The 21,272-nt window shown below is 41.6% G+C and overlaps 1 protein-coding gene across 1 annotated transcript in view; it reads right to left on the bottom strand.

Moving 5' to 3' along the window:
• Positions 1–21,272, bottom strand: part of MED13 (mediator complex subunit 13) — a 432,233-nt gene that overhangs the window by 241,628 nt on the left and 169,333 nt on the right. The window contains exons 10-11 of the mRNA XM_033922821.1: positions 9,188–9,401; positions 5,383–5,467 (exon numbers count right to left, since the gene is read on the bottom strand). Of these exons, the coding sequence (XP_033778712.1) occupies positions 5,383–5,467; positions 9,188–9,401 (299 nt within the window). The remainder of the gene's footprint in view (positions 1–5,382; positions 5,468–9,187; positions 9,402–21,272) is intronic.

The raw sequence follows: 21,272 nt of genomic DNA, 5'->3' as shown, positions 1-21,272 counted from the left end.
TCCGGGCAGGTCCAACGAATTCAGGAAAGAAAAATATGCACACGGGGACAATCGGAGGAATGCCCCCATCTGCCTGCACAGATCGCTATTGTGCGATCTGCGCACATGTGAAGACCATCTGTAGATGGTCTGCGCATGCCCGTTGGAGCCACAATCTTTCTTTTTTTTCTTTTACTTTTTACTGGACTCTGGACCGGCATTTTTACTTTTCTTTTGCCCGTGGTTTTAACCACTAGAAGCCCGCGGGTTAAAACCACGTGCTAGCACTGCGGGGCAGGCAGATCGTGGCAGTGGGAGGCTGATTGTGGCAGCAGGAGGCAGATCTGGACAAGGGGAGGTGTTCAGGGCAGCAAGAGATCGGGCTGACAGGGCCGTGAGCAGTGCGGCAGAAGGCAGGGCAGCCGGAAAGGGCTTGAGTGACTGGTCTTCAGCAGTTGCTTCTTTTGTGATTGGCCAGCCCAGTCGGTATACCTGAAAAATGTTGGTGAATCGCTGCCTTGCTAGATTTGCATACCATTCCCCTAATTTGCATTCGTGGATCGGATTGGGTGTGGCCAGAAGGTTAGTGAATCGGGTCGTGTCTTAAAGGGGTCGCAAACCGATCGGTTTGCTTAGTGAATCTAACCCTAAGAGAATAAATTTTGTAAAACTGCTTGGCCTAAGTGAGCATCACATCTGGAAAAGGATTCCAGTCAATAGTGAGAAGTAAACGTATGCACTGAGGACCAAGTAGCTGCTTTGCAGATTTCAGCAATTGGAGTGGAGCGTAAGAATGCAATTAAAGCTGCCATAACTCAGACCCTGTGTGTCGTAACACGACCTTTCAGTTGCAATCCAACCTGAGCATAGCAGGAAAAATGCTGGGAAGACACAACAGGCAAACAACAAGAGTTGATGGAACAAGAGGATGATAAGAAGAATGTAGCACAGGGGGAAAATAAAATGGGCGTAGAACAAGAGCTGACAGGACAAGAAGAGAATGATAAGAAGAATGCACAACAGGAAAAGAAAATGAAGACAAGAAAATACCAAGACTTAAGAGCCTAAGGAACAAAATGGGAGAAATAGAAGTCATGGCCAAAAAAGAGAACCTAGACATCATTGGGGTCTCTGAAACATGGTGGAATGAAGAAAACAAATGGGACATACTCTATCGCAAAGACAGGTCAGATCAGAAAGGAGGAGGAATAGCCCTATACATAAAGGATAACATACACTCGATCAGAATGGACACGGTGGCGACAACCGACAAATTGGAATCACTATGGGTTAAAATACCAGGAGGGAATGGGCCCGAGATAAAGATGGGCCTGTACTATCGTCCACCTGGGCAAACCGAAGTAAACGATGAAGAAATGGAAGCCGAGATGAGGCGAGAATGCAAAAACGGTAACACCATTGTTATGGGAGACTTCAACTACTCAGGGATAGACTGGAATCTTGGATACTCAAAATGCGCTAGGGAAACTGGATTCCTGGAGGCTATAGAGGACTGCTTCATGGAGCAGCTCGTCAGAGAGCTGACGAGAGGAAATGCCACTCTGGACCTAATCCTCAACGGGCTAAGAGGACCTGCAAAGAAAGTGGAAGTACTGGGACCGTTAGGAAACAACGAAAACAATATGATCCAGTTCAAAGTCAAAGCAGGAACATCAAAGGGGAAGAGAACCACAGCGACAATTTTTAACTTCAAGAAAGGAAACTACGAAGCGATGAAAGTAATGGTAAGAAAGAAACTTAGAAACAGCTCAAAGAATTCGCAGACGGTGGAGCAAGCCTGGTCTTTATTTAAGGACTTGGTGAGCGAAGCATAAAATCTATATATATATAGCCACGTAGATAGAAGTTCCATCTTCTCTTTTCAGAGCGATCCTTATCGCTTCTTCCTCTCCCCAGGTCCCTTGCATTTCGGTCACTTGGATATTGATCTTTACATAGAGAGCTATTCCTCCACCTTTTTGACCATCTCTGTCCTTCCTAAAAAGATTATATCCCGGTATGTTTGCATCCCGTCCATGTGATTCACTGAACCATGTCTCTGTGATAGCGACAATATCTAGATCTGCCTCTAACATCAGGGCTTGCAGATCATGAACTTTGTTACTTAGACTGCGAGCATTTGTGGTCATCGCTTTCCAGCTATTTTTCAGTGGTCATCTCCTTTTTTGTATGGATGTTTGTTTCATTTCACTTTCCATTGCAATACTAAGAAATGAGTTGCTGATATTGTTTATGTTGCAATCTTTACTACTATCACATCTACAGGCCGGTAAGTCTGACCTCAGTCCTGGGGAAGATGGCGTAAGCGCTGATAAAAAACAGCATCGATAAGCATCTAGAAATGAACAAACTGATGAAAACAAGCCAACATGGCTTCTGCAAGGGAAGATCGTGCCTAACGAACTTACTGCACTTCTTCAAAGGAATTAACAAACAAATGGACGAAGGGGCCCCCATAGACATCGTATACTTGGATTTCCAAAAAGCCTTCGACAAGGTACCCCATGAACACCTACTACAGAAACTGAAGAAACATGAGGTGGAAGGAGACGTACATAGATGGATCAAAAATTGGTTGGCGGGCAGGAAGCAAAGGGTAGGAGGACTGGAGAAGGGTCACGAGAGGTACTCTGCAGGGGTCAGTACTCAGACCACTGCTGTTGAATATATTTATTAATGACCTAGACACAGGGATGAAGCACGAAGTTATAAAATTTGCAGATGACACAAAACTTTTTAGTGGGGTTAGAACTAAGGAGGATTGTGAAGATTTACAAAGGGACCTGAACAAGCTGGGAGAGTGGGCGAATAAATGGCAGATGAAGTTTAATGTAGAGAAATGTAAAGTCTTACATGTAGGAAACAGAAACCCAATGTACAGCTATACGATGGAAGGGCTGGTAATGGGGGGGGGTACTGGTGGCCAAAACAATGATGCCATTGGTACAGTGCGCAGCGGCCTCTAAGAAGGCAAACAGAATGCTAGGTATTATCAAGAAAGGTATTACAACCAGAACGAAGGATATTATCCTGCCGTTGTATCGGGCGATGGTGCGCCCGCATCTGGAGTACTGCATCCAATATTGGTTACCGTACCTTAAGAAGGATATGGCGATGCTCGAGAGGGTTCAGAAAAGAGCAACGCGCTTGATAAAAGGTATGGAAAACCTTTCATACGCTGAAAGATTAGAGAAACTGGGGCTCTTTTCCCTGGAAAAGAGGAGGCTTAGAGGGGACATGATAGAGACTTACAAGATCATGAAGAGCATAAAGTGGAGAGGGTCAGATTCTTCAAACTTTCAAAAACTACAAGAACGAGTGGGCATTCGGAAAAATTGAAAGGGGACAGATTCAGAACCAATGCTAGGAAGTTTTTCACCCATAGGGTGGTGGACACCTAGAATGCGCTTTGAGGGTGTGATGGGACAGAGTACGCTATTGGGTTTCAAGAAGGGATTAGATGATTTCCTGAAGGAAAAGGGGATAGAAGTGTATAGATAGAGGATTATTATACAGGTCCTGAACCTGATGGGCCACCGTGTGAGCTGACTGCTGGGCGCGATGGACCTCCGGTCTGACCAAGCAGAGGCACTGCTTATGTTCTTATGCAAGCCATGTTTGTGAGTGACATTGCTGAAGGGTTAGAAGGAAAAGTGTGCCTTTTTTCAGATGATACCAAGATTTGTAACAGAGTAGACACCGAAGAGGGAGTGGAAAATATGAAAAAGGATCTGCAAAAGTTAGAGGAATGGTCTAATGCCTGGCAACTAAAATTCAATGCAAAGAAATGCAGAGTAATGCATTTGAGGATTAATAATAGGAAGGAACCGTATATGCTGGGAGGAGAGAAGTTGATATGCACGGACGGGGAGAGGGACCTTGGAGTGATAGTGTCCGAAGATCTAAAGGTGAAAAAACAGTGTGATAAGGCAGTGGCTGCTGCCAGAAGGATGCTGGGCTGTATAAAGAGAGGCGTAGTCAGTAGAAGGAAGAAGGTGTTGATGCCCCTGTACAAGTCATTGGTAAGGCCCCACTTGGAGTATTCTGTTCAATTTTGGAGACCTTATCTGGCGAAGGACGTAAGAAGACTTGAGGCAGTCAGAGGAGGGCGACGAAAATGATAGGAGGCTTGCGCCAGAAGACGTATGAGGAGAGACTGGAAGCCCTGAATATGTATACTCTAGAGGAAAGGAGAGACAGGGGAGATATGATTCAGACATTCAAATGCTTGAAGGGTATTAACGTAGAACAAAATCTTTTTCAGAGAAAGGAAAATGGTAAAACCAGAGGACATAATTTGAGGTTGAGGGGTGGTAGATTCAAAGGCAATGTTAGGAAATTCTACTTTACGGAGAGGGTAGTGGATGCCTGGAATGCGCTCCCGAGAGAGGTGGTGGAGAGTAAAACTGTGACTGAGTTCAAAGAAGCGTGGGATGAACACAGAGGATTTAGAATCAGAAAATAATATTAAATATTGAACTAAGGCCAGTACTGGGCAGACTTGCACGGTCTGTGTCTGTATATGGCCGTTTGGTGGAGGATGGGCTAGGGAGGGAGGGCTGGAGTAAGTCTTAACAGAGATTTTGGTAGTTGGAACCCAAGCACAGTACAGGGTAAAGCTTTGGATTCTTGCCCAGAAATAGCTAAGAAGAAAAAATTAAAAATTTAAATTGAATCATGTTGGGCAGACTGGATGGACCATTTGGGTCTTTATCTGCCGTCATCTACTATGTTACTATGTTCTCTTGGGAGCTGGAGGGATGGACATCTGGCTGCCTTGACGCTTCGGGGGCTGGAGGGAGAGAGGGAGGGAGATTTGTGACTGTCTTGACGCTTAGGGGAAGGGGGATTGTTGGATCAGTGGCATAAGACTTTGAAGAATCATGGGAGTTAATTTTTTTTGCTGGTTGGTTGAGAGAGCCGGTTAACTGAATACTGGTTAACTGGGATCCTACTGTACCAATAATAACTGGGCAGTCAATATCACAGCATATCTCTGACCCCCCCCCCCCCCCACTCAGACACACTCCCCAACCTCCCACCCCCACCCCGCAAGAGAAAGCTGACATTGCTACTTTGCTATCAGGGTAAAATCTATATAGTTGCTAGAAGCAATAAACACCATTTCTGGCTAAACCAGCTCATAATCCAGTGTAAAAGCTCACTATTTACAGCCAGAATATTTTTCCTTGGCTGAATAATTAGCTATCTTGAATTCTGACCAATCCCTCTTTTAAATCAAAATAATATTAGCCATCACATGTTCCAAAAGCAAAAAATACTGGGTATGTTCTAACATGATTACATCTTGGAATCTATTTTTATGTTAGTTTGTTACATTCCATGTTAAATTATATTACATAAAATTGCATACTTCCTTACCTTGCTTGATAGAGGGACTAAACAAGGACATAGCATCTTCTCCTTCATGAGGCAGAACAGTTACATTTGATATTCTATCCTCTACCTGCAATCATCAATTTTAAATTAATGCATCATACAGTTAATTGCTTCTTTGCTACAATATGCTGCTTTGCTTCATATGGCCTTAAACATTGTGAAACTACCAACATTCTATTGTGTTTTTGCAAATAAATGGGCAGGGAGAAGATGTCCATTAATACAAATCTGAAAAGATCAATCTGAGCCCAATCTGTGGCATGACCATTAAAATAAAAAAAGAATATATTAAAGAGAGAAAAAAATTAAATGAATAAATTTTCAAAATCAAAAATATCAATTCTAACACTAGAGAATTTTAATAAACTTAAACTAACAAATCAAATAGTATGTGTTCAGTGACGTGACTGGGGGAGTTGCCGTACAGTGAGAGGCTAGAAAAACTGGGCCTCTTCTACCTTGAAAAGAGGAGACAAAGGGGACATGATCGAAATATTCAAGATAATGAAGGGAATAGACTTAGTAGACAAAGACAGGTTGTTCACCCTCTCCAAGGTAGAAAGAACGAGAGGGCACTCTCTAAAGTTAAAATAAGGAAGTTCTTCTTCATTCAGAGAGTGGTAGAAAACTGGAACGTTCTTCCGGAGGCTGTTATAGGGGAAAATACCCTCCAGGGATTCAAGACAAAGATAGACAAGTTCCTGCTGAACCAGAACGTACACAGGTAAGGCTAGTCTCAATTAGGGCACTGGTCTTTGACCTAAGGGCCGTCGCGTGAGCAGACTGCTGGCCACGATGGACCACTGGTCTGACCCACCAGTGGCAAATCTTATGTTCTTATTCAAAAATGTCACTGGAAGGCTATAAGATGTTCAACTCCTTACATCATTGCACAAGCCCTCCCTGCCTCCATTGTAAATATGCTCATAGCATCTAAAATCATAACTGAAACTATGAAAAATAATAAATTACTTAGCTCAATGGATCTTTGTAGGCTTTTGTAAATTGCAAGCAGGGGGGGTATTGACCCATAAAGTGCAGAGGCGTCCTTAACCAGCTGCCATCAAAACTGTATGTGACCAAATCCCCAGAATCCTCAATAAGGTACATAAAATGTATATCGTATTTTTCCTGCTCCATAAAACGCACCAGACCATAAGACGCACGCTAGATTAAGAGTAGGAAAACTTGAAAAAAAACATTCTGAACCAAATTGTGTACTAATATATACCAGGCTCTGCACCCCTTCCCTGCCAGGCTGTTCATTTCATTTTTCATATACACACAGCAGATATAAATTAAAAAAACTGATACATTTTGATCACTAAATTGAAAATAAAATAATTTTTCCTACTTTGTTGTCTGGTGATTACATGAGTCATTACATGAGTCTCCTTCCTTCCTTTCTTTCTTCACTCAGGCCCAAGAATTGTCCCTTTCTATTCCCTCATAGAAACATAGAACATGACGGCAGAAAAGGCCACGGCCCATCTACTCTGCCCACACTAATGGCCCACTCCCTAACTACCTCCATGAAGAGATCCCACATGCCAATCCCATCTTTTCTTAAAATCAGGCACGCTGCTTGCCTCAATTACCTGTTGTGGAAGATTATTCCAGCGATCAACCACCATTTCGGTGAAGAAATATTTTCTGGTGTCACCATTAAATTTCCCACCCCTGATTTTCAATGGATGCCCTCTTGTTGCCGTGGGTCCTTTAAGGAAAAAGAGATCCTCTTCCACCTCGATACGGCCTGTGTCATATTTGAACGTCTCGATCATGTCTCCCCTCTCTCTGCGTTCCTCGAGTGAGTACAGCTGCAACTTACCCAGTCGATCCTCATACGGGAGATCCTTGAGTCCTGAGACCATCCTGGTGGCCATTCACTGAACCGACTCAACTCTCCGCACATCTTTTTGATAATGCGGCCTCGATCCCATGTCCCAAGTTCGTGCCCCCTCCCATCCTTTGTTCTTTGACCTCCCTTCCCATGTCCGAGTTCGTGCCCCCTCACTGCCTTCTAGCCTTTGTCCTTCGTTCTCCCTCCCATGTCCCAAGTTCATGCCTCCTTGCCCTCACTGCCTTCCAGCTTTTGTCCTCCCTGCTGCGTTGGAAACTGCCTTCCTCCCCCCCCCCCCCACCTGCACGCTGAAACCTGTCTACCCTCTGCCGATTCTTCCTCCTCTGGCCCCGGTCCGTCGCCACTGCGCCGCAACTCAAAGAAGAAAAGGGAAGGACCAGCGTGCAGCGATTGCACGTCGCCGGACCACAAGCCTTCGCCCAATGTCCGAGCTGACGTCAGTTCTGACGTCGGGAGAAGGCTTGTGAGCTGGCGACATGTAATCACTGCGCACTGGCCCTTCCCTTACCTTCTTTGAGTTGCAGTGCAGCGGTGGCCAGCAGGGAGCAGCGGCAGGCAGCAGTCAGCCCGCGTATCCCCAATGAGTGGGTCATTTTTAAAAGGTACGCCGGGGTGGGTTGGGGGTGTTTAAAAAAAAAAAATTACCTTCACTTCATAAGACGCACTAAAATTTCCACCCAATTTTGGATAGAAAAAAAGTGTGTTTTATGAAGCGAAAAATACGGTAATCCAAAATAAAAAATACAAAAAAGCTAAAAGACAAATAAAAACACAAGTCACTCAAAATCCTTCATTCATATAGTCCACACATTAGCCATAAATCCTCACTCTGCTTCCTCGACACAGATCGTGTTTCAAAAGGCTCTTTTTCAAGAGGAAGAAAACACGGGTGGAGAGCAGAGACCACACACTCCCAAACTCATCGATCTGTGTCGAGGAAGCAGAGTGAGGATCTATAGCTACCATGTGGACTATGTGGATGAAGGATTTTGAGTGATTTGTGGGGGTTTTGTCTTTTTGCTTTTGGATTATACATTTTATGCACCTCATTGAGGATTCTGGGGATTTGGTCACATGCAGTTTTGATGCCAGCTAGTTAAGGATGCCTCAGCACTTTATTGGTCCCTCCCTGCTTGCAATTTACAAGAGCCTAGAAAGATCCATTGAGCTAGGTAATTTTTTATTTTTCATAATTTCAGTTATGATTTTAGGTGCTATGAGAATATTTACAATGGAAGCAGGGAGGGCTTGTGCAATGATGAGTTGAACATTGTGGCATTTTTGAATGTTCACATCACTGAGCACATACTATTTAACTTATTTTAGATTAAGTTTATTTAAATTCTCTAGTGTTAGGAATGACCATTAAATAATACTGGACAACATACACAAAAATCAGAATCAAGAAATAACATAAGGATATCATAGCAAACCAATCCATGTAGCAATGGCTTCCAAATCTAACCTGGGGGTACCCCAACCATTCAGATTTTCAGGATATTTGCAAAGAATATTTATGAGTTAGATTTGTATGCAATGGAGGCAACACATACAAATCAAACTCATGAATATTCATGACAGATATCCTGAAGATTAGACTGGCTGGGGTTCCCCCAGTAAAGGTTTGGGAACTGCTAACACGCATACCTGAAAAGCACTATTTCCTCAGAATAAATATTTTGCTTAGTAATACTAACTTGAGGGTATAGCTTTATACTTAGCATAAAAATTACAAATATGAGCCTTTTTCAAAGTTGTCCATTTGCATGTAAATATTTTTCGAAATAGGTAATTAAAATTATGTTGTCCAAACATTAACTTTTCAACTAAGTTCCATTAAAAAGATAGAGGAAAAGCATAAATTACCAAATTTAAATGAAATATACATCTCTCCCCACATACATTTTGCTTCATTTTACTTACTTTGTGTTTTTTATAAGTTTCTTTTTCACTGTTCTGCCTCTCTTTCTTATCAGAAAAAACAAATTCCACATCTCCATCAACAAAAGCATAGGGATCAATTTCAGGTTTCTGATCAGTATCCAATCCTGTTGCTGCCAGATACTGGTTTTTACTTTGATACTTCTGGACAACAAGATCAGAAACCTTTAAAGGTTTCTTATATTGCGCCATCAACCTATACAAAATAAATTAAAAAGTTATATCTTCAACATTAAGAAAATAACAATACTAAACATTTTCAAATTGTCAAGGAGATAGTTGAACATAAAAAATTTTATTAGAATACACATACTTTCTAATTTTGATTTTGCTTTTATGGAGACAATTGTAAGTTACTGAATGTTTTTTTTTTTTTTGGGGGGGGGGGTTATTTTTAACCGGTTGCTCACTTATCATTTGCACACGATGTACAAACACAGCATGAAGTGAAGTGTAAATGGAGTTCAATCTGAGAATGTGAAATTACTCGCTTGCAGTAGGTGTTCTCAGAGGACAGCAGAACATATTATTCTCACATATGATTATGTCATCAAGGGAAACCAGAATTGACACACTCCCCAGCATTCTTATTCTCAAAGCATCTACCATGTATACAAGGGCCTTTCCATGGGATCAGGGCAGTCTAACACAAAAGTTGATAGAATTCGACTACCAGGGGAGGAGAGCAGGTATGTGAGAAGATATGTTCTGCTGTCTTTGGAGAACATCTGCTACAGGTGAGTAACTCCCAGGACAAGCAGGACATTATGATCTCACATATGGGAATCTCTATTTATTAGGCTGTCTGAAATAATTCTAAGAGGGAAAAAGGCAAGGTCTGAAAAAAAAAACCAAAAAAAAAAACATGGGCCAACCCAATTTTTATTTTTATTTTTTTAGATTGCCTGGAACATAAATTTTAATATGATCAAAATTTTATATTAGGCAACTTCAAACATAAAATACAGCTATAAAACTTTTAGGTTATAAAAGCTAATACGATCTTGTAATGCCATTATTTCTCTCTTATCATCGGTTACCAATACCATATAAAATTCAATTTAAAATTTTGATGTTGGCACATACATCATTTAATTTACAATAACCAAGTTATTTAAATTATCTTACTACTAGTGTTTAAGCCCATTAGATTAACGGGTGCTAGAATATATGTGCAGACTTAAGAGTGAAAAGAATTTACTAAAAACTTACCATGAGAACATTGTATGGTTGATTTATTATAAGTTTTTCTATTTTTCCTATTTTTTTGTTGCATGTAGTGGGCTTAAGAAATTTTTAGATTTCCCATTTGTCCAGCAGATCTGTTTGCCACATGGACATATAGGTGCAATTTAAAAACCCGAAGTGACTGAAAAATATATTATTTTTTGAAATTATTCTTAAACATTGTAAATGACAGTTCTGTGTGTCTCTCCTTCTACATTTTTTTTCCTTGCAATCTGTCTCTCTAGGCCTCTGTCCTTTTTTGTGTGTTTGACTACCACCTTCTGTCTATCTCCTTGTCTGTATTTCTTTATTTCAGTGTCTCTCATTGGCAGCTGTATGGTTTTTTTGTGTGTGTGTGTCTTTCCCTCCTTGTGCAGTGGTTTTTGGGGTTTTTTTTTAATCTGTCTCTCTTGCCCCCTGTTCTTCTGTGTGTGTTTGACTTGCACCTTCTCATTGTGTGTGTGTGTGTGTGTGTAGATGTCAGGGGTCTTTTGGGAGAATAGACCCATTCTCTCACTTACCTTTTTTTTTTTTTTTTTTTTTTGATCGCACAGTAACTTCAAGCTGGCACAGAATAGTTGTTATGAATTAAACCGGCAGAGTATGGAGTATGAAATCGGCAAAGTAGTAAATAGGCACAGAGTGACTTATGGAAGATAAACCGTCACTGGACACTCGATTAAAAGCAAAGTTACGCGCACCACACGTGCACACATGGAAAATTGTTATGGCAACCGTAGAACGTGAATGCTCTAACCCCAACGGAAAGTATAGAAGTAAAGTTGCTTGCGTTTTGAAATGAAAACAACAGTTTGTAAAAGCATTAAAGGATCAGGGAGCAAGGCAGAACTTAAAATACGAAAACCTTGGCAGAATTATTAGTAAGTTTATAGTTGTCGCCGCAGCTCCTCTCACGATCCCCGCCTGCGTCGGAGAGAGGAGCCTCCGCCACCTCTTTGAACTTATAAATACAATCGGAAAATACATTAAGGGAGCACTGGTGCGCGAGTGTGAAAACATCACCTTCTGGTGCGTGCGCGTGAGTGTTCTTACAGGGAACGATGGCGGCGGCGACAGCAAAGTTACTGTAAGGGAGGGAGGAAGTACTCTAGGGCCATCAAATAAGAATGAAGCTGTGTGATTTTCTTTGTATGGCAAGACTGTCAGTTGTCCGATCTCAGGCTTTATCCTTCAGACGCCAAGAGCAATACATTAAGGGAGCACTGGTGTGCTGTGTGATTTTCTTTGTATGGCAAGACCCTCGCGCATGCGCACTCTTACCTGCGGGTCCCTACAGCGCACAGAAAACAGGAGCACGCAGGTGGGAGTGCGCATGCGCGCTTAGGGCTTTAATATATTAGATTCTGTATTCTCCATTGAGAACATTGAGATTGTTACAGGATAATAGCTTGGCAATACCATCAGTTAAAAGGACAAAATGGGAATTCACTCGATCGAAAGCTTTTTTCTATTTAGTGGCAAGTTTATGGAATCAGTTTCCAAGTCAGATTCAGAATGATCATATTTATTGATCTTTTCTGGGCGATATTCAAGGATTAGGCTGCAAACACAGCAATATAAAATTATATTTCTAGATTTAGGCAAGTCTGTTCTTATATTTAACGGAGTTCTTTTCTATTTATATGATGTATTTTTTATTGTAAACTACTGTGAACATAAACAAACATAGCGGCAGAATTGGATTCTAATCCGACTCAGGAAAGTCATCCTTAGAAAATGAAAAAAACATGTCAGACCTGCCAGTAACACAGTGTACCAACTGGTCTAGACTGGCCGTTTTTTGGAGGTTGGTATTAGCGATCCACCTATGGCATTACAATGTTAGACCATCGATCAGATGGTTTGTTTTAATATTAATGACCTAATTTTAATAATAATGAGGTTGTTTTCATGCCAGATTTGGAGAATATATGAACGTATGGAAAACCTCACGGTAAGCAGTTTTGAACATCGGGTTGGCAAATTTGGTCGGTTGATAAACCAGTCAAAACAGGTTTAGTGACCACTGTTTCATGATCGGCGTGTTTAGTGCATCTAGGCCTGAGTGGAGTCGCTGGCTAATGGTTAGTGCAATAGGCTGAGAACAGAGAATTGAGTTTTATTCCTGCAGCAGCTCCTTGTGACTCTGTACAAGTCACTTTACCCTCCATTGCCCCAGGCATAAAAAGATTGTGGATCCACAATGGACAGAGAACATGCCTGAATGCAATATGTAAACTGCTTTGATTGTATTACAAAAAGGCAAATATAGAGGATCTAATAAAGACATTGTGAGATGTGATACTACCCTCCAGAGTCAGCCCAGCATGGGCATAAGCAAAGGAGATGCAATCTGCTAGCCAACTGGAAAAGATGTGTTTACCAATAGCTGTCCCCATCCAGTTTGGCTCAAAAACAAAGAGCTGGGTAAATTGACTATGTGCTTTAGCCCACTCCAAATAGAAGACCAAGGCACTTTTGCCATCCAAAGTGTGAGGTATGCTTTTACCAGGATGAGCAAGAGTTTTTGGCAATAACGTTGATTAGTTAAAATGGAATTCCGACACTACCTTAGGAAGAAACAAATGTATGCAGAGAGTTATTCTACTGTGATGAAACTTTGTATGAAGTAGATCAGCTACTAGGTCCATAAGCTTATTGACCCTGCGTTCTGTGGTTACCACCACCAAAAACAAGAACTTCCAGATCAGAATCTTCAGGTGGCAATAGACAAGCAGTTCAAAAGGAATTTTCCTTGGTTAGGTGAAAATGATGTTTGGGTCCCATAACACTGATGGAGATCTGACTGGAGGTTTTTTTTCCAAAAGCAAACCTTTCATATACAAAAAAAAAAAAAAAGCAGAAACTAAAAGCTATACAAAGATGGGTTTACCTTCCACATGGTGATAAGCACCAACTATACCGAAGTGAACCCTTAAAGAGTTGATTTTAAGACCAGACTCGGAAAGGTATTATGTCTGTAAGCCGCTGTGACTTCTGACATTCAACAGGGTATCAAATATACAACAAACATACATATTCAAGCAGTTTCCAAGTTTTACACTTCTCCCTCTCTATTCACGGTGGTTAGAGGCAGAGCCGGCCCGCGAATAGGGAATAACTTTTGGGCCGGCTCTCACCCACCCCCGGATCTTATCTGGTGGTCTAGCAGTGACACGGGGCAGGAGTGATCTTCCTACACTCCTGGCCCCGTGCAGAACCATGCTGTGAGTTCCCATGGTCTCACAAGACTACAACAGGAACACCATGTTGTAGTTTTGTGAGACCATAGGAACTCACAGCATGTCTCTGCACAGGGCAGGAGTGTAGGATGATCGCTTCTGCCCCGCATCACCACTAGACCACCAGGTAAGGTCCATGCTCTGATCGCCCCCTGCCGCCTCCGATTGCCTCCCACCTCGCCCTGATTCAAGACCCGGGGCTGTTTTTTTCGATGCCAATGAGCGATTCTCAAGGGGAGGGCCTGGGGGAAAAACCCACGAATAATCAAAACCACGAATAGGGAGAGAGAGGGGGAAGTGTATTTAAAATTTGATATACCGCTTAAAAAGTTGTCTAAGCGGTGTACACAGTCAAACAAATAAAAATCTTGGGGAGATTGAGCAGTTTTTATATAGGACACAAAAAAGGGGAAAAAAAGGATCTTGGGCCCTGCCTTCACACCAAATGGCGAATCTCTTCCAATTCAAATTACATGATTTTCAAATAGAGTTCTTCCTGGAAGCAAGTTGGATCCTGGAAATACCTTAATTCAATTGGATATGCGAGTTATAAGCTCTCAACATCCAACCTATGACGGTGAGGAATTGGAAACTAAGGAGGAGAAGAAATCCTTAATTCTAAGCAATATGAGTGGAGGAGTGGATTAGAGTAGCCTAGTGGTTATAGCTGCAGCCTCAGCATCCTGAGGTTGTAGATTCAAGACCCAGCACTGCTCCTTGTGACCAGGTATGATTGTTTGCCTTATAAGAAGTTTTGAAGATGGTATTTAAGGTATTGTTTAAATGATTTATATGACTGTTATAGAACGGATATGGGGTTTTTAGTGGCTGTGCACTATCTAGATTATTATTTTTTGTTTTCAATGATGTTATTGCTTTAGAACATAAGAACATAAGAGATGCCGCTGCTGGGTCAGACCAGTGGTCCATCATGCCCAGCAGTCCGCTCAAGCGGCGGCCCTTTTGGTCAAAGACCAGTGCCCTAACTGAGACTATCCCTACCTGCGTACGTTCTGGTTCAGCAGGACAACCAGATCCACATTCAACAACTCAAGAACCAACATAGAAGAAATACGAATCAATCCCAAAACAGATGAAGCAATCCCAGCAGACAGGATATGGACAAACTTCCCAAAGATACAATGGTCAGACTTGGACAGGCTTTACAAAAAATACAGCAAATCCTCATGTGACTTAAACAACTGTCCCTCATACTTACTAGCAACAGCTTCCACCAAATTTAAAGCTAGCCTCACACTATGGCTTCAAACAACATTAAGTGAAGGTCATTTCCCACCGGAATTAGGAGAAATCATAATTACACCTATCCTAAAAGATCCCAAAGGTCCTATAGATAATCCTGCAAACTATAGACCAATCGCTTCAATCCCACTATACATTAAAATAACAGAAGGCCTTGTCGCACAACACCTCTCCAACTACCTTGAAGACCATCACATACTACATCCATCACAATCCGGATTCAGATCCAACCATAGCACAGAAACTCTACTGGTATCACTATTAGACATTGTCCGACAACACCTCAGCAAAGGAAACAAGCTGCTTCTCATTCAACTCGATCTTTCTGCGGCATTCGACCTAGTTGACCATCACACGCTACTCCAGACATTAGACGCAATAGGAATCTCAGGTAATGTTCACAAATGGTTCCGAAGCTTCCTCAAAACACGAACATACAAAGTCAAATCAAAAGAGCACATATCCGACCCATGGTCAAACCCATGTGGAGTACCACAAGGATCACCATTATCACCCATATTATTTAACCTCTTCATAGCATCCCTAGGCATAACCCTAGACGCCCTAAACACAGTATCATTCAGCTACGCGGATGACATAACTATCCTCCTCCCCTTTAACATTCAAGACCCATTATCCACAAACCACCTGAAAATAATAATGGAAACGGTAGAAAAATGGATGTCAAGTCATAAACTAAAACTGAACTCGGAAAAAACTAAATTCCTACTACTAGAGAAGGAAAAAAAACCATCTCTCACAGAACTAGTACTAAATACAATCAAGTACCCAATGCAAAGTACACTCAAGATCCTGGGAATACAACTAGACAGAAACTGCACAATGCAGTCTCAAATCCACAAAATCATCCAAAGAGCTTTCTTCACAATACGTAACCTAAGAAAAATAAGAAAATTCTTCAACAAAGATCAATACAAGATAGTAGTACAATCCCTAGTACTAAGTATTGTAGATTACTGTAACAGCCTATACCTATCATGCCCAAACTACATGATAAAACAATTACAGACAGTTCAGAACACAGCCCTCAGAATCATCTACTCACTCGGCAAATATGACCACATCACCAAAGCATACCTAGACTCACACTGGCTACCAATAAAAGCAAGATCCCAGTTCAAATTCTATTGTCTACTATACAAAGTAATACATGGAACAGCCCCCAGCTACCTAAATAACAGACTACACCGTAACCTATCACACAGACTAAGGAGAACTCAGAGCCTATTCACTCACCCCCCTCTCAAAGGAACACAACGAAAGAAACTATACGACAGCCTTTTAGCGACACAGGCAGCAAAGATCGATACTACCATCACCAATCTACTGACCAAATCTACAGACATTAAAGTATTCCGAAAAGAAATCAAAACTCATCTCTTCAAAAAACACTTCCCATCATCATAACCTCACAAAAGTATTAGGAAAGGTTCTCACGACCACCTCCATCACCACCACCAGCAACATCCTGAATCCGAACAGTATTATCTCTATTCGTCTAAACAACCTATCACTATCTACTACCTGCTATCAATTTCTCCTGGAAAAGTCCAGACTAACAATTGTAACTGGACACACTCTTGATTACATGTACTGCAATGCTACTGGAAATGTCCAGTCCTCTAACTTATAATCCGCTTAGAACCGCAAGGCACAAGCGGAATAGAAATCACTAATGTAATGTAATGTAATGTAACTTGTCTAACCTTGTCTTGAATCCCTGGAGGGTGTTTTCCCCTATGACAGCCTCTGGGAGAGTGTATCAGTTTTCCACCACTCTCTGGGTAAAGAAGAACTTCCTTACATTTGTACGGAATCTATCCCCTTTCAAATTTAAAGAGTGCCCTCTCGTTCTCCCTACCTTGGAGAGGGTGAACAACCTTTCCTTATCTACTAGGTCTATCCCCTTCAGTATCTTGAATGTTCGATCATGTCCCCTCTCAATCTCCTCTGTTCGAGGGAGAAGAGGCCCAGTTTCTCTAATCTTTCGCTGTACAGCAGCTCCTCCAACCCCTTAACCATCTTAGTCGCTCTTCTCTGGACCCTTTCGAGTAGTACCATGTACTCCAGGTGAGGGTGCACCATGGCCCGGTACAGTGGCATGATAACCTTCTCTGATCTGTTCGTGATTCCCTTCTTTATCATTCCTAGCATTCTGTTCGCCCTTTTCGCCGCTGCTGCACATTGTGTAGACGGCTTCATCGACTTGTCGATCAGAATTCCCAAGTCCCTTTCCTGGGAGGTCTCTCCAAGTACCGCCACAGACATCCTGTACTCTTGCTTGAGATTTTTGTTACCGACATGCATCACTTTACACTTATCCACGTTGAATCTCATCTGTTATGTCGATCCCCTTTCCTCGAGCCTGATTATGTCACGTTATAGATCTTCGCAATCCCCCTGCATCTTCACTCTCTGAATAACTTTGTGTTGTCCGCAAATTTAATCACCTCGCTCGTCGTACCTATGTCCAGATCATTTATAAAGATATTGAAGCACGAGCCCTGCAGCACCCCACTTGTGACGCTCTTCCAGTCCAGAGTATTGCCCATTTACCCCCACTCTCTGTTTCCTATGCTCCAGCCAGTTTTTAATCCACGTGAGTATTTCTCCCTCGATTCCATGGCTCGCAATTTTCCGAAGTAGTCGTTCATGCTGACCCTTGTCAAACGCCTTCTGAAAGTCCAGATATACAATGTCAACCGGGTCACTCTTGTCTATATGCCTATTTAATCCCTTGAAGAAGTGCAGCAAGTTTGTCAAACAAGATCTGTCTTTGCTGAAACCGTGCTGGCTGGTTCTCATCAGACCGTGTCTGTCAAGGTGATCAATGATTCGGTCCTTTATCAGCGCCTCTACCATCTTTCCCGATACCAAGGTCAGACTCACCAGTCTGTAGTTTCCCGGATCTCCCCTCGAATCTTTTTTGAAGATTGGCGTAACATTCGCCACCTTTCAGTCCTCCAGACTCTTTCCCGTTTTGATCGACAGATTGGCTATTAGTTGAAGCAGTTCAGCTATGGTCCCATTCAGTTCCTTGATGACCCTCGGATGGATGTCATCTGGTCCCAGGGATTTATCGCTCTTAAGCCTATCAATCTGCCTGCATACCTCTTCTAGACTGACCGTCAACCCTGTCAGTTTCCTGTTTTCGCTTCCAGTATATAGCCTGATGGGTTCCGGTATGCTGTGTATATCCTCTTTGGTAAATACAGATGCAAAAAATGTGTTCAGTCTATCAGTGATTTCTTTGTCCTCCTTTAGCGCTCCCTTTATTCCTTGGTCATCCAACAGTCCCACCGCTTCCTTCGCGGGTCGTTTTCCTTTAATATATCGAAAGAACAGCTTGAAGTTTTTCACCTCCTTGGCTATTTTTTCCTTTTTGCCACTTATACCGCCTTATGGCACCTGCGTTGGTGGTGTTTCTGCTTATTCCAGTTTTCATCCATTTTTGATCTTTTCCATTCCTTAAACGAGGTCTCAAATCCTGATTACGCTTGATGCAAAACACGGATCTGTGTTGGTTTGAGGATATAGTTGTGCCTTTGGTTCAAAGATGGATCTTGCAGAAGTTGAAGGCATGTTGCATTAAACATTTCAGCTTGTGGCAAAGATTAAGCGATGTTAAAATCTACTTAAGTGGACAATTTTAAGCAAGCAATGGACAATACATAATTAAGTAACAGAGAAAACAGTCTAGTTCCATATAAACTTTAAGTATTGACTTTCGTGAATTATCTTGACATCTAGAAATTCATTTAATGCCTTTTCTTTGCAAAGGATTTTATAAATTGTGAACATTATTACATTACATTAGGGATTTCTATTCCACCATTACCTTGCAGTTCAAGGCGGATTACAAAAGAATTATCAAGGAAGTATTACAAAAAGATCTTACCAAAAAGAGATTTGGTCATTTTAAAAGAGAGTAAGAAATGAGTATGGTTATTTGTTTAGGGTAGTTGGCTTTAGTGAGAGGCGGTGTTTGATACTTGCGGTGTTATTTCTTTTTCAGGGATTTCTTGAATAGTATGGTCTTTATTTCTTTTCTAAAAGTTTTGTAATCTAGGGATGCTGTCAGTAGATTGGCAATTTGGTTGTCTAGTTTGGCTGCTTGAAAGGCTAGTAGGCCATCATATAGTTTTTTCCGTTTGATCTCCTTAATTGGGGGATATGAGAATAGGGTGTGAGTTTTCCTATGTCTAGTTGAGGTGTTGTGGATGAGGTGGTTATTCAGGTAGTTTGGACTGTCTCCGTATAAAGTCTTAAGTAGTAGACAGTAGAATTTAAATTGTATTCTTGCTGGGATTGGAAGCCAGTGCAATTTGAGATATGCTTCTGTAATGTGGTCATGTTTCTTCAATGAGTAGATGAGTCTTCGTGCTGTGTTTTGGATTGTTTGTAGTTGTTTTGTTACTGTTGCAGGGCAGGGGAGATAGAGGATATTACGTATTCTAGTAGGCCTAGTATTAGGGACTGTACTATGAGATGGAATTGTGATTCTTCAAAGAATTTCCGAACTTGTCAAGTTTCTCATGATTGAGAATAATTTTTGTATTGTTTTATTGATTTGCGGTTGCATGGTACAGCATCTGTCGATTGTTCTTACTAGTAAATTTAGAGTGGGTTGTATGGGGTAGTTGATTGCATTGATTTCAATGTTGGTTATGGTTGGTATTTTGTTGTTTTCGAGGAGGATGAATTTAATTTTATCTGGGTTCAATTTCAGTTTGTGATCTTTCATCCAGGTCGCTACTGATTTTAGTTTTGGTGTATTGTGTCTGTCATGGAGGGTTTTGGTTGATCGAAGTGTATGAGAATGGTGATGTCATCTGCATAGCTGTATGAGGTTATGCCTTGTTTGTCCAGGTGGGAGCTGAGGGAGGCTGTATAGAGGTTGAAGAGTGTAGGAGATAGAGGGGATCCCTGGTGAACTCCACAGGGGTTTGACCAAGGTTCAGATTTTTCTTTGTCTGATTTTACTCTATAGGTTCTTGATTTTAGGAATCCTTCAAACCTCGAGTATACTTTATCTATGATACCTATTGTATCTAGGATTTGTAGTAGAATGCTATGGTCCACTAGGTCGAGTGCAGCGGTCAAGTCTAGTTGTATGAGCATCATTTTTTTTCCTGTGCTGAGATGTTGTCTGGCTGTGTCTAAGAGATCCCAGTAGTGTTTCTGTGCTAAAGTTGGTTCTGAAGCTGGATTGCGTGGGATGAAGTATGTTTTGGGTTTTTAGATAATTGGTGAGGAATTTGGCAACTAGTCCGTCTATTATTTTGACATAGAGTGGAATAGAGGCAATGGGTCTGTAGTTGGATGTTTGGTCTATTGGTCCTTTAGGGTCTTTGAGGATTGGGGTGATGATGATTTTCCTGAGGTTAGTTGGGTAGTGGCCGCTTATGAGCGTGATTTGTATCCATTTTAGAAGAAAAGCATGGAATTAGGAGATATGGTGGACAGTTGTTGAGGTCACAGGATGCATGGCTGTATTTTTTGCAGTATTTGTTAAATTCGGACCATTGAATGTTGGGAAATTGAGACCATATTCTGTCTGCTGCAGTTGAATCTCTATCTGTGGGGCGAATTGAGAGTTCGATAAGAGGGGTAGGGGTGTCATTGAGGGTAGCTCTTATATTTGTAATTTTATTTTGGAAGTGTTCTGCTAATAAAGTGGCTGAGGGGGGAGTGGTATTAGTGGTCAGGTAAGGTTTGGTGTCAGTTAGGTTTTTTAGAATTTGGAATAGTTTTTTGGTGTCTTGGGTTTCAGTGCCTATTAGATTGGTGTAGTGTACTTTTCTCTTGTCCTTTAATTGTGATTTGTATTGTTTGTTGATTTTTTCAAGGTGGATTTTGTATGATCCGAGTTCGATTTTCTCCATTTTCTACATTGTCTTTTGAGTTGTAGCAGTTCTGAGTCGAACCATTGATCTGATCTTCTGCTGGTTCTAGTTTTGATTTGCAATGGGGCTAGTTCATCAAGGGTGTTGATGCATAATCTTTCCCATTCTGAGATGAAGTCCTCGGGGTTGTTTTCTTGAATTGTTTCATCTATTTTAGTCCAGAATTTGGAGGGTTCAATGTGTTTGCGTGAGGTGTATGTTACTTTATTGAGTTTTGTTATGGTTGTTTTGTTTTTGGTCCAGTTGATGTTGAAAGTATAAGTGTAGTGGTCTGACCAGATGGATCTGGACCATGTTCCGTTAGAAACAAGAGGAGTAGCGAGGAGTAGGAAGAAAAGCAGGTTAAAAGCAAAAAAAGAGCCGAGGAGGGAGACAGAGAAGAGCAGGAGGCTAGGGGCAGCGGTGAGA

The sequence above is a fragment of the Geotrypetes seraphini genome, chromosome 15 (genome assembly GCF_902459505.1).
Source record: "Geotrypetes seraphini chromosome 15, aGeoSer1.1, whole genome shotgun sequence".
In the NCBI taxonomy this organism is placed as follows: domain Eukaryota; kingdom Metazoa; phylum Chordata; class Amphibia; order Gymnophiona; family Dermophiidae; genus Geotrypetes; species Geotrypetes seraphini.
This window is presented reverse-complemented; position numbering and strand designations above follow the sequence as displayed.